The sequence below is a fragment of the Solanum verrucosum genome, unplaced genomic scaffold (genome assembly GCF_900185275.1).
Source record: "Solanum verrucosum unplaced genomic scaffold, falcon-dt-bn FXZP01000009.1, whole genome shotgun sequence".
NCBI classification, from domain to species: domain Eukaryota; kingdom Viridiplantae; phylum Streptophyta; class Magnoliopsida; order Solanales; family Solanaceae; genus Solanum; species Solanum verrucosum.
The window spans coordinates 2,896,043-2,909,338 of NW_026020231.1; the positions used below are offsets into that span (position 1 = coordinate 2,896,043).

At 36.8% G+C, this 13,296-nt stretch overlaps 2 protein-coding genes across 3 annotated transcripts; both read right to left on the reverse strand.

The window, feature by feature from the left end:
- Nucleotides 1-210: 210 nt before the first annotated feature.
- On the reverse strand, nucleotides 211-2,801 carry LOC125832663 (uncharacterized protein At2g39795, mitochondrial). 2 transcript variants are annotated; one of them, XR_007443238.1, is made up of 4 exons: nucleotides 2,466-2,801; nucleotides 901-1,229; nucleotides 416-654; nucleotides 211-324 (listed from the first exon to the last, which is right to left on the reverse strand). XR_007443238.1 is itself a non-coding variant. In XM_049511863.1 (3 exons), exons 1-3 carry the CDS (start codon nucleotides 2,664-2,666, stop codon nucleotides 492-494), a joined length of 693 nt encoding a protein of 230 aa, XP_049367820.1. In that variant the 5' UTR covers nucleotides 2,667-2,800; the 3' UTR covers nucleotides 211-491. The 2 variants fall into 2 exon arrangements, 1 of the variants encoding a protein (XP_049367820.1); XM_049511863.1 differs by having other exon boundaries at nucleotides 211-654; nucleotides 2,466-2,800.
- A 327-nt stretch (nucleotides 2,802-3,128) lies between these two features.
- LOC125832662 (uncharacterized) lies at nucleotides 3,129-9,014 on the reverse strand. The gene is made up of 4 exons (XM_049511862.1): nucleotides 8,599-9,014; nucleotides 7,268-7,317; nucleotides 7,124-7,176; nucleotides 3,129-3,704 (listed from the first exon to the last, which is right to left on the reverse strand). The coding sequence occupies exons 1-4, from the start codon at nucleotides 8,850-8,852 to the stop codon at nucleotides 3,348-3,350; spliced, it is 714 nt and encodes a 237-aa protein (XP_049367819.1). The 5' UTR covers nucleotides 8,853-9,014; the 3' UTR covers nucleotides 3,129-3,347.
- Between the last annotated feature and the right edge of the window lie 4,282 nt (nucleotides 9,015-13,296).

Here is a 13,296-nt window from a genome sequence, read left to right on the forward strand (position 1 = left end):
ACATAATATAATATTTTGCTCCTAAACACTATGACCATTACTGGAAGCTCTCTATGCACCAGCAAAATCAGTGTTTCACATAGCAATCTAAAATGTTCAAGTACAAGTATGTGGCAGAGAGGTCAAGGAAAAGGAGAAACCTATTACGCCAAATGCATTGACTTCATAGCAAAGTCAGGTGTAAACTTTGCTAAGATGCAGTGTAAACTTTGTGATTGAAGAATGTGAGATGATTTTGAACTTCATGCAATACATCAACTAGTTAGTAAATGTTATTGCCTGTCTTTTCGGTAAGGCTGATTTGTCTCTGATGTAGTAGGAAACCTTGAAAAGACATATATTAGTATGGCCAAACTTCCAATTGAGCTAAAAAGTGTTTCTTTCACATTCTAAACCTGCAAGTATAACTTTTCACAAGTAATGACATCCAGAGAATGGTCCGCAAGCAAGTCAGCAAAACAACATTCGTGGGAGAAAGGCAACCACTATCTCTATTTCTTCTCTATGAACGATTTGGACTTTTCCATCCAGCGAACAAATTCAAGTTTATCTTTGTTCTTCATGTATTGATGTAAGAATGCACAAAGTTCATCGCTTATTCCCCTTGTCTCTAGGAAATCATAAAGAGAATTCTGCAGTTCATCATCCAATTCTCTGCAAATCAATGGTAATACAAGAGTTGAGGAAATTTTGGAATGTTCAGTTTCACACATTTCCCCATGCTGAAGTTCTTAACAGCCACATAAGCAAACTCAGAAGAAATTTTGGAATGTTCAGTTTCACACATTTCCCAATCCTGAAGTTCTTAACAACCTTATAAGCAAACTCAGCAGAAAAACACTAAATAAGAAAGCTAAGCAAGCAAGATGGAGATTGGGGAATTAGATCAGAGATACATACTTAAATGGAGGGCCCACATAAGGCTGATCCACTATGCCATTTTGCCCACGCATATAAACTTTACGAATCTCAACGCTGTTTGGCCATGCAGAACAAACAAACTCGAGCACTTCATTGCCTTCTCCTTTGAGAACATTGACAATCATAGTTATGTGAAGTTGCACATCATCTGCTGCAGATACATCACTACCTTTTTGAACAGGAATAGATGCATCAAACATAGTAACTTCAACTTTAATTTCTTCATTCTCTCCAAATTTCTTGTTTAATTTAATCCATTGCTCTCCAGGCCTTTCATCAATGATAAATGAATCAAATTTTGTGATAGGCTGCAATTCAGTAATTGCAAAAATAGCATTAGAGACATTGCTGATTCACACTATTCAATGTATGAAAACATAAGCAACAGCTAGCCAAATAATAAATAACATAGTTCAAGAGTTTCTTTCTGCAACACGAATAACTTGGAATAGGTATACCATGAGTTGCGTCCATACATCAGAGAATATAGATGAAGCAGATGCAAGATAATTACTGTTAAAGTCAGTCCACATTTAAAATTTCTATTTTAGCATTTTCAAAGTTAACTACCTCAAAGCATTTTCTGTAACGTATGTAGAATTGTAGATTCTATTACAAAAGGGGTAGCTGCATGAGCAAAATTCAGACCTGATCTTTTAATGCATGGATTGTGTAATACACATTTCGTTGGGCAATTGTGTTAATTGATACACATGAATGTCTCATGTTTGCAGTGACCCCATATATTAATATGTCCCAAATGCTTCAGATCATACGATGACATTGCTTTTTTTGATAAAATCATATGATGACATTAGTTTGCTATCTAGCATATCTGATGCAAAGCTAAAGTTCAAGAATCTTCATTTATGAGTCAGAATAAATGAACATTCTCACTTTGGTTCAGAGAATCAGCCGAGCATGTCAATGGTGTGGAACATACAACTGGTTGACATATAGTTGGTGACAAAGTTCATTAATACAGTTCACTCTTCTGTTGAAGTCACCCACCTCCTCCTAGTTTTCTCACAACAAGCTGCACAACAAAAAGAACATTCCTACTCTAAGAAAGAATGAAAATCTATCAGGCCTTCCTAAATACCAGTCATACCTTCAGAAAATGGTAAAGATCATCAAACTTCAGCCTAATCCCTACATCTTCCTGACCACTCCCAGAAGCAAAAAGAGAACATGGGGTTTGACAAGGTTCATCGTTTTCTCATGGTGAAGAGGCTATAATATGGAACAGCTAATTCTAATCAGCAAACACTAATTAATTAATAAGATTCAATTGGCTGCTCAAACATTGGCAAATTACATGAAGTAACTAAAAGGAACTAATAAGCTAGGCCACCATCGTAAATTAGCTATTGTAAAATTGAATTGGCTACTCAAACATTGGCAAATGAGACTATCTGAAATAAACGAAAGGAACTAATAGTGTTTTCTTGAAATAATTCAAATCCCTCTTTAGTCCAAGCAATTACCACATACTCCAAAACATGGAAGAAACAATAAAATACAAGGAATGAGAAATTGCGTACCTGAGAGGGAGGAGAATGTTCAAGCTCGTAGCGAATCTCGTAACGGAGGAGTCTGAGAATGTTCTCTTCAAATGCTTCTCTACGCATCTCCGATATGTAATTTCTAGTAAAATTGAAGATGACTGGCTGGGGTTGCTGCTGAAGCAAAACCCTTTTGGCTATTCCTCTTAAAGGTCTAACTAATCGACGAGCCATTGCCATGGATGAATACCAAATTCCCAGAGGAAAGCGAAGGGCTTAAGGAGGGTTTAACAATCTTTAGTCTTCAACCATTTTTCCTTTTTATTTCAGTTGCTCTATTGGGCTGTACCTGGAAATGTTTCATGGCCCAATGGGTCATGTTCCTTTTATATACCCAAGTAAATGATTCTTCATCATCTTTAATTAGAGGTCTCGTGTTAGGGCGTTCTACCCAATGTTAATGGAACCCAAAAAACAAACAAATACATGCTTTTGAGGTCGCCATAAGGTCAGACATTTTTTACTGAGAAGCATGCAAAAATTTGTTTAAAAGGATTGCAACGAATACTGATTTTATGAGGAATTATATCTAAAATATATATAAACAATGTCTCAGCGTTAACAAGGTGGTGCTCGTATTTGGCTAGCAAAATTGCTCAGGAGCATTTTGATTTGGCTAAGCATTTATCAACAACAGAATGCTATTGTCAAATGTATGCTCCAAAATTAGCTTTTCCGCTTAGGAAACCTGCAACATGGCAGCAAGCAATCCTTACAAATGCTACATCTCCCAATTATCTTCTAATACACATTGATTGAAAAATAATAAAATGAAGCAGTGACTTTTCCCTATTTTGCAAAACTGTGCACTTCGGACTCTTCAAAAGACTTGACTGCGCGAAATAATATATGCTACTGATATCATTTGTTCACGTCAGGGGAGGAACCATCACTTTTTATCTGCTTTTGATCAGGCAAGACTGATTTTGCTCGAGTTTCCCCTTCACTAGAGGGATTTGTCTTTTCATGAGTGTTATGAGTCGCTGGCTTGGTTGTTGCAGGTTCTTTGACAGCATTGTCAATTGGTTTGTCTGCAACATCACCTGATTGTTTCTTGGACTCGACTACGATTTCTTTTAAGGTCTCCTCTAACTTATCTAGTCTTGCTTTCACCTCGGAAAGTTGTGGATTAGTCCCTTGTTGTTTTTCCTCCTCAGCCATCAATTCCAGTTCTTTTGCTTTTGCCTCTTCGTCAGCTTTCTTTTTCACTTCAGCTTCCTGGTTGGAATTTTTTGAACAAGATAATTAATGAAGACTAGTACTAGCAAAAGCAACTAAGTGTAAAGAATGACAAGCTCTGATATGTAAAGTCAGACACATCGGGATGTTGCAGGAGAATTCTTTGTAGTTGCCTTCATCACCAAATAAGACATGTACTAAGGGGAAAAGATAACCAATGAATAAACAATATAATTAGTAGTCCTAGACATAACACAAGAGATCAGATTTATTGAACTACTATACATATTCAAACTATAAAATCCAAAAGAAATCCAGCTGATGTTTTACCCCCTACACTAGAAACAAGTCTTATGGAACAATTACATTCCACCTCTCAAAAGTAATTTCAATTTCCACTAACCTAACTGCAATATCACTCAGACAATTAGCTGAACTGAGTTATTTTTTTAGAGATTTATTTACATCTTTCCTCTTTTGCAAAAGTTAAAACCGATTTAGCTTACAAAGAAACAATATTCACTTCTTTTTTTGAGTTTCTGCATTCTCAATCCTAGGTATCAATGAGAATTTATGTTTTTCACTTGCTTACTACAACTCCCATCAACAGCCTTGTGTTTTTATAAACACGACTCAACCATACGATTTGCAAGAAAGTTGTGTGATTACTGCTAATAAGCACTACTACTCCACACTTCTTTTCGAATCAAAAGACTCCACTAGATAAATGCCAAAATGATTTTAAACATTTCCAAAATGACTGTAAACTGCTATATTCTCATTCCTCTTAACATTCTTACCCATTTACATAAAAGTAATATTTCCTTGCACCAAAAGTATACGTGACAGAAAAGTGATCTATTTGTACTCCTATCCTATGTCATGCTCGATGTTATAGAACATTCTCTTTTTTTAATAACAGTGGTGGCAGGGCAAGCTTCCGGGTACATCGACTTTTTCACTTAGTACTTGCCACCTCCCACCAGCAAAAGTACGAGGTAACTCTGTCTTACTAAGGTTAGGCAGGTGGGAAGACATAACACCTTTGGCTGCAAATATTACAGAAAATTCTTCTATTCCTCTATTTCAAATGGTCTCCTATTCCTGATATCATAAACCACTTTGTGAGGCAAATATGCTTCAATATCATTGAATGAAATTGGCACAATGGTGTTGCTTTTAGAGCTGTTTTGCTTTCTTCCCGACTCTCTGCAATTCCCACTGGCAAATGTTTCAGCTACAGCTCTTAGTAGCACCGCACAGCATCAGCTACCTAGCAACAGAAATCTAATGACTGGTAGTAATTCTGCAGTGCAACAAAATAGTCTTTATTTCCACACTCTTCGGGCACACAATCAACTCACCAGAATCTCTCTCTCCTCCTTAAATATTAGATATTAAGATTATATTTCAATGCTGCACACTGCACACCATGTGAAGTAAGCAACCTTTTTTGGCACCATCATATTCCATATTGTCTTCCAAAACTTCACTCTACCCACTTAAGATTATCCAATGTGGTATGATTTACAGCGAACACCCTTGGGCCTGACCCCCTGCACACCATCCTATCTTCTCTCTTTTCTTCTATTTTTAATTTTTAATGTAAGTTGGTAGAACGTCTAGATTTCCTTTCACAAACAATCCTGGATAGCTTATCAAAAAACATATATTTTACATTACCTCATAAAAAAAACAATCCTGGAAGTTTTCCTCTGTTCCCCTCCACAATATTCCACTTATCTTCTGATACTTTTTGTTTTTGGTTTGGCTTTGGGACAGTGTTTTGGTATTATAATTTTGGGGGGAAACATCACTAGATCCCTAAAACAACTTTTGAATTGTTCTTTTAGTAGAATACAGTGTTAAAACCCAATTAAACATCTTATTTACTATACCAAATATATTTTCAAATTAGAAGATTGTTGAAAAATGAAACAATTTTTGGTCAGAAAAGAAGAGACGGATCATGAGTGCAAATCTGAATAGCATAGAAGTGCTTAGAGGTCACTTCACAGTTTACACACTATGGCCAAGATAGAGGCCACTCTTTTGTGGTTCAAGACCACCATTTGGATGGTCTTTTCTCTCTTATTGGTGTTGTTTTCCCATTGGTGGCATTATTTGAAATACTTGCTATAATTCGTCTGAGTACCTACATAAGTGAAAGGCAATCTATATGGAATGGTTGTAAGACCGGTGGTGTTTATATCAAGTGAATATCATCCTCAAAATGAAGGTCACATTCTTTCTCAAAAAAGAAGAAGTGAGGGTCACATGAATGAATATGTTAACATAGATGAGTGGTCATAAGATACTACAAGATTAGAAATAATCATAGATGAGTGGTCATAAGATAAGACAAGATTAGAAATGATCATGCTACAAAAGGTGCAAGTGACACATATAGATGATAACATGAGAGATGTCTTATGTAAATCTCTAGATGCATCAATCCATAGGTATAAACTGAAAAGGAGACGAGGTAAACCTAAAATTTGTCTCGGAAGAATCACACAGCCTTAGCAAACAATAACCACAACGGAAAAAAAAGATTCACCTAGGAGATACCAACTAGATGAGATTAAGCTTAGTTTTGCTACTACACTCACATTAATCCAATATTTCCTAGGAATCTTTTTAATCTCATCAGGGATTTATATGTCAATAGAAAAAGTAGAGAAAATCTAAGAGTAAAGAACCTAATATATTGAATATTCGAATGAGAGATCTAAATGGATGAGATGGATAGTGAGGATTCATATAGTCAATCCAACGGGCTTGGGATTTGAGGCGTAGTTGTTGTTGTCGTTGGTGTTGTTTTCCAACTGGAATCTTGGTCTCTTGTTTATATTTGGAAATAATAAAATTGATTATGTTCTTGGAAAGGAACACCATATCTCGTTTGAGAACCTACTAAGAAAGAGATACTGGAGATTTAAACCAAGAATGTACTGATGTAGTTCAACCAGAAGGGAAGAATGTTGATGATTTCAACCCATAACTTCTCTGAAAGAATTTACATACAAAAAGAAATTTTGGGGATAAATGGTGTTGAGGATGAAAAACTTCTTGTATCCCATGATGAACATCAAATATAGGGCTGACTGCATATTAAATGCAACAGCATTAAATGTTTTTTTTTGTACATGTTGAAAAGTAACTTGATGCCTTTCATCTAAAATTCACTCCTTCATGCCAAATACTAGACAGAACATGCAGCCTCTTTTTGCAGGAAAGCACAAGTATCCCATGAATATGATTTATCTAAAGAAACAATATTCAAGTACACCGTGAATATGTAAGTTGTGGTACATAAATTATAATTTTGATCAAACGAAGATATTCTGTGAAAGAAAAATGGCATCAATAAATGAAAATCTATAACTGGTTAATAGCCACAAATATTTGAAGATGACCCAAAAAAAAAAAATCAAAGAAGGAGAAGTTTCCATTACCGCCTCCATTCTTCGAATTTCATAGCGAGCATACTGAGCCACCAAATAAACAGCTGTACAACAAAGATTGTTTCAGACAGAAGCGCCAGAGGGAAAGTACTTCAAAGATGAAATAACATGTAATAACAAAGATAGTAGAGGTACCAAGTGAAGGCAAGCAAGCAAAGAAGAACTGTACCAGATGAAAATCAAGCCTGCTCATGGAAGAAGAGTAGAAAAGATGTCAATCAACTGAAATAAGGAGGGAAGTACCACCCCAAAGAAGATGAAAAATTTACAATATTCATGATAATGCAACTTAAAGCTTGAAGAGAGGAGGCGTGTCAACTTTGAGGGGATCAAAATATAATTGAAATGTGTAAGAGAACATAAGAGAAATCAAACTTGACATTCAAATCTTTTTGGTGACATTATACCTCAAAACATATGTCATCATCTGCAACCCAGCAATAATGAAAATAAATACTAAATAAATTATTTTAACATAGAACTTAGTGAAATACGATGTAGGTTACAACCTGTCAAGGGAATGGATCCCTCAATCTTGGTTCTCTAGGGAAATGGGAATAAGCATGTTGAAATTTGGTCACAAATTCACAGTAGACAAATAGGTTCAAACAGAACGGAAGTATCATATAAGCATTCTTTAGCACATTTATCAAAAACATGCAACAAGGAAAGACACTGCCACAGTGGTTAAGCTTTTTAAAGAAGAAATGTATGTGTAGATGCCCTAATTCTATGTGAAGACTAAATAGAGATAAAATGGATTATATGCCCCTCCTAAAGACCACCGCAGCATACTCAGTGATAAGTGGCAGTAATATGATGAAAATTCTTTCCTACACGGAAGACAGGTCAATATTTTAAAACTTGAGGGAAATGAATGTACATTTTTCTTTTTACTGATTCACGGTTACTTTTGTCTCTTTTCTTGCTTGATTGAATTCTTTAGTCGCGTCCTTCTGACAGTGACATTGTCGCTGTTAATCTTCTTGTTAAATTGCAGAATGTGCAGGGAAGTTGTCTTCATCAAATCAAACAAATTCTTGTTAAATTCACCAGTTTCATGATTTCTCCATCCTCAAACCAAACAAATTATTCTCAAAGGAACGAAAAATGGAGTCTTTCTTGACAATATCTTTCATCTGTCAAAGCAGCCTCGTGCCAACGTCTCTGTAAGAGTTAGCCTTCAGAGACATTGGCACACGGCATGTCCAGTTACAACACCATCACAGCGGTCAATTGTCAAGTGATCCACCTTATGTCAGCGTGCCTCAATGTAACAATGCAACTATTTACTTAAATCAATATCAGGAGCGCAACTATTTACTTATATCAGTATCAAGAGCAAAAGTGAACTTGAAGCAAGTCAATTGAAAAAGCAGGAATATAACGTGCAAACTGTTTGATAAAATTCCTATGAGAAAACCTTTCTAAAAGTCACTACAGAAACATCGAAAAGGGTAAAGTACCCGAATTTCTTCTTCTTCGGCGGTTCCGTAAATAGCATCTTGGCAGCAGTCATGAAGTCAAGGTTCTCCAATTGCTTATAGGCATCCTGGCGACTTAGAGCAACAGAGTTATCAACTTCCTTAGAACTATTACAATTGACCTTGCCGTTGTTGTTGGAGATTGTGATTGACTTGTTGTTACCGGAAATTGTTCTTCTTTGGAGAAGCGCCGATCGCCTAGAAAGACGGACCAAAATTCTTCGACCGCTATACATCACACTCAACCTTCGCCAACATTTCACCGACGACCAAAAGAGAAGCCAAAAGCAGCCGGCGTAACGGAGGCAATGAGGAAAGTTCTTTCGAAAATTGAACCGGAAACTAAACCGGACAGCTTCCTGTTATTCGGTTCGCTGAGATCCGATTTCCCGTTCCGCAGGATGACGTCATTCTAAAACCCTCAAAACTTTTTCCCTTTTTTATACAAAAACAAAAAGGAGGAAAACGAGCTGAAGAGTTGTGATAGAGTAATAAATACTTTTTTTATTTTTTATCAGATGTCGATTTCGAGTTGCCTTAAGTATGTCGCAATAGGGATAAAACCAAAGAAAAAAGGGGGAAAAAGGCACAATTTTGAACGTAAAGTGCAAAATAGCTCAATTGTGAGCTTTTACAGAGAGCTTCCAGGAGCTTCTAAATTCTTTGTATTGCAGAAATGAATTGTGTTGCTTACAGTATTACAAGATATCTATATTTATACACATCAGTGAACTAACTCTAACTAACTCAGTTGGTTATAACTAACTATTACAAAATGACTTTTCTGCCCTTAACGACTTAACTGATTCCTAGCCTTCACACTCTTCTTCACTCCCCTTCAAGCTAGGAGGTGAAAAAATGTTTAAGACTCCAAGCTTGGACAAGAGGTGATCATGTTGCAGTCTGGATAAACCTTTAGTTAAGATATCTGATGGTTGTTCTTTAGTTGAGATATAGTCTACTTTGATTAGCCCTTTTTGTAGTTTCTCCCATATGAAGTGACAATCAATTTCAATATGCTTAGTTCTTTCGTGAAATAGTGGATTTGCTGCAATCTGAATTGCAGCCTTACTGTCACTGTATATTTGAACTGGCAATTGAATCTCAACCCCCACTTCCTTCAACATTCCAAGTAGCCATACTAACTCTGATACTATAGTGGCTAGACTTCTGTATTCAGCTTCAGCTAAACTTCTGGACACAGTGGTTTGTTTCTTGGCCTTCCACGACACTAGTGACTTACCAATTTTAACCATATACCCTGTGACAGACTTTCTAGTAATTGCACATGAGGCCCAATCAGCATCACAGTAAGCAGTCACTAAGTCATTAGAGTTACTGGCAAACACTAATCCTTGTCCAGGGTGTCTTTTAAGATATCTTACCACTCTTAAGGCTACATCTAGATGTGACTTCTTTGGATGTTGTAGAAATTGACTTAGTGTTTGAGTGCTGAAGGTTATATCTGGCCTGGTCATATTCAAATACAGTAATTTGCCAATTAACTTCTGATACATGGTTTGATCTACCAGTGGATCATCTGAGTCTTCTTGCTGTCTGTTTGTCTGCTCATCATACTCCTTGGATGTTAGTTTGACATTGATGTCAATAGGAGTTCCAGCAGGCTTAGCTGTTGTCATGCCCACTTCAGATATAAGTTCAAGAGTGTACTTCCTTTGATGCATTAGTATACCTTCAGAAGACCTTGTAAACTCAATGCCTAGAAAATATTTTAACTCTCCCAAATCCTTCATTTTAAAAACCTGCTGTAGTGACTTCTTGGTTTCTTCTATTTGCTTCAAACTATTCCCAGTTACTAACAGATCATCCACATACACAAGTACTATAATGATCCCTGCATCTGACTTATTTATGAACAAGGAGTAATCATGTTGACTTTGCTTGAAATTCAGCTTGATAAAGACCTCAGTTAACTTGTGATTCCATTGCCTTGGGGCTTGCTTCAGTAGATAGAGAGATTTTATTAATCTACACACCTTCTCCCCTTGACTGACAAAACCTTGAGGCAGGTGCATGTAAATTTCATATGTCAGATCACCCTGTAAGAATGCACTAAAGACATCAATTTGGTGAATATGCCACTGTCTAGAAGCAGCTAGAGCAACAATAGATCTCACTGTAACCATCTTGACAACAGGTGAGAATGTCTCTGAGTAATCAATACCTTCCTGCTGACTATATCCTTTGGCAACCAACCTTGCCTTGAACCGGTCTATTTCCCCTATGGACTTATATTTAACCTTGTAAATCCATTTGCAGCCAATAGGCCTTTTACCAAGAGGTAGATCAGTAATCTGCCAAGTCTGATTGCTTTCCAAAGCCTGAATTTCAGCCTTCATAGCATCAATCCATCTTTGATCTTTGACAGCCTCTGAATAAGTAGTTGGTTCTCTAATGAAAAAGGTTGCTGCAATATAGCATTGATAGTGGGGAGACAGGTGAGAATAACTCATGTAATCAGACAATGGAAACTTTACACCCTTAGTAGCACTCAATGAGACAAAGTCTTTCAACCATAGTGGAGAATGCTTGACTCTAGTGGATCTTCTTGTCCTTGTTAGGACCTCAGACACTAGATTTTGTGAGCCTAGGACAGCAGTATGAGGATCATTAGGATCAGGCCGTTGGGAAGATACATTATTTTCTTCAACAGAAGAAAATAAGTCAGACTCAGTGTGACTTGGCTCACGTACATTCACCAAATTGTCAGTCTTTTGGAGAACATGAGGGAAGTGATCTGTTTGAATAGATAACTCAGGGTTATTTTGTAAAGAATCTACAAAGATAGGCTGAGGGACTGAGTTGTCCATTTGAGCAAAAGGAAAGATGTCTTCTCGAAAGAGCACATCTCTACTAGTAAAAAAAGAATTACTATGTAAATCCAATAATAAGTACCCCTTTTGTACATCTGAGTATCCCATATGTATTGCTAATCTTGATCTTTGGAGCAACTTGTTATGCTCATTGAGGACTTTTGCAAAACACAAACAGCCTATAGTCCTTAAGTGAGTTAGTACAGGTGGGCTCACATACAGCTTCTCATAAGGTGTCTGAAATTGAAGCACATTACTAGGTAGTCTGTTAATAACATAAGCAGCAGCCAGCACACAGTGTCCCCAATACTTCAAAAGAATTTTTGCTTGAAATCTAAGTGCTCTTGTTACCTCAAGCAAATGTCTATGCTTCCTTTCAGCCACACCATTTTGCTGAGGAGTATATGGACAAGTTCTTTGATGAATGATCCCCAAATCTTTAAACAGTTGAGCACAGACTGAGTTAACAAACTCAGTGCCATTGTCAGTTCTTACCACCTTCACAGATTTGCCAAATTGAGTTTTCACATATTGCAGAAAAACTTTAAGTGAGACACATACATCAAACTTAAATTGCAATAAGAACAACCAGGTCATTCTGGAAAAATCATCCACAATAGTCAGAAAATATATATTTCCATAAACTGTAGGAGTATTGTAAGGACCCCAAAGATCAATGTGTACTAAATCAAAACAATCAGTACTTTTGATACAACTAAAAGGAAATACAGTTCTTGTTTGTTTAGCATAAAGGCATACTAGACACTTAGAGATATTACACAAACTTTGTTTATTCATAGCAAACATTTTAGAGAGAACTACGGAGGACACATGTCCAAGTCTTTTGTGCCATAACTCCAAAGTGGATTCCTGGAGTATTATTGAGTCCAGCTTAGAACCAGCACACAAAGAATCTTTCTTGTAGTTATTTAGTTGGCTCAACAGCACATATAGACCACCATCTTCCTTACCAACCTCCTTCACCCTTCCACTAAAGAGCTCCTGGAATACACAAAAATGAGGGAAAAAAGTGACTGAGCAGCCAAATTCCTGTATGATTTTGCTGACAGACATGAGATTATACTTGAAGTCAGGGATGTGAAACACATCGATAAGTATACTTCTATTTGATAAGGCACAAGAACCAATATGAGTTACTTGAGTGACATCACCATTAGGAAGAGATATTGTCCTAGGAACTTCAAGTTTTGACACAGTCTCCTTAGTCAACATATCCAGATTAGACACCATATGATCTGTAGCTCCTGTATCAACAATCCAGACTTGACTATTGTCAGATACAAAGAGAACATTACCTGTAGTGTGTGCTACATTACCATCACTAGTAGTATGTTCTGGTTTGTTCTGAAACATTTGAAGGATGTGATCATACTGATCCTTTGTGAATGTGCAACCCTGAATGAGTTGTTGAACCTCATTCTCAACATGGCTTGCAACCTTAGTGTAGTGAGGAACTGCAGAAGCACCAGACCATGATGTAGACATAACATATCATGCATATCTGTTAGTAGACACAAGATCACCAGTGTGTCCCAAATCTGGCATATGAGCATTATTATTCATGCCATATGAGAAATTGGCTTGAGCTAGTAAAGATCCTGGATAAGAGTCAGATGTACCAGTTGCAGATGAACCACTTTGAACCTTTCTTTTGGACTTGAAATCAGGAGGATACCTTATCACCTTGTAGCAGAATTCATTGTTGTGTCATTTGCATTTACAGAATTCACACACTAGAAGGGAGTTCCTCTTGAACCTTTGACTTACGCCTGAGCTATTACCAACCTTAGAATACAAAGACAATGACTTCATACCAACTGCACTC

What these genes read in the sequence shown, in the direction of transcription:
- LOC125832663 (XM_049511863.1), bottom strand. Translation starts at nt 2,666, where the DNA reads ATGGCAATGGCTCGTCGATTAGTTAGACCTTTAAGAGGAATAGCCAAA. An exon ending in AACATTCTCCTCCCTCTCAG is followed by an intron (nt 1,230 to 2,465) that starts GTACGCAATTTC and finishes ACTGAATTGCAG; the next exon opens with CCTATCACAAAATTTGATTC. An exon ending in TATGTGGGCCCTCCATTTAA is followed by an intron (nt 655 to 900) that starts GTATGTATCTCT and finishes ATTGATTTGCAG; the next exon opens with AGAATTGGATGATGAACTGC.
- LOC125832662 (XM_049511862.1), bottom strand. Translation starts at nt 8,852, where the DNA reads ATGTATAGCGGTCGAAGAATTTTGGTCCGTCTTTCTAGGCGATCGGCG. An exon ending in CCGAAGAAGAAGAAATTCGG is followed by an intron (nt 7,318 to 8,598) that starts GTACTTTACCCT and finishes TTCCATGAGCAG; the next exon opens with GCTTGATTTTCATCTGGTAC. An exon ending in TGCTTGCTTGCCTTCACTTG is followed by an intron (nt 7,177 to 7,267) that starts GTACCTCTACTA and finishes TTTGTTGTACAG; the next exon opens with CTGTTTATTTGGTGGCTCAG.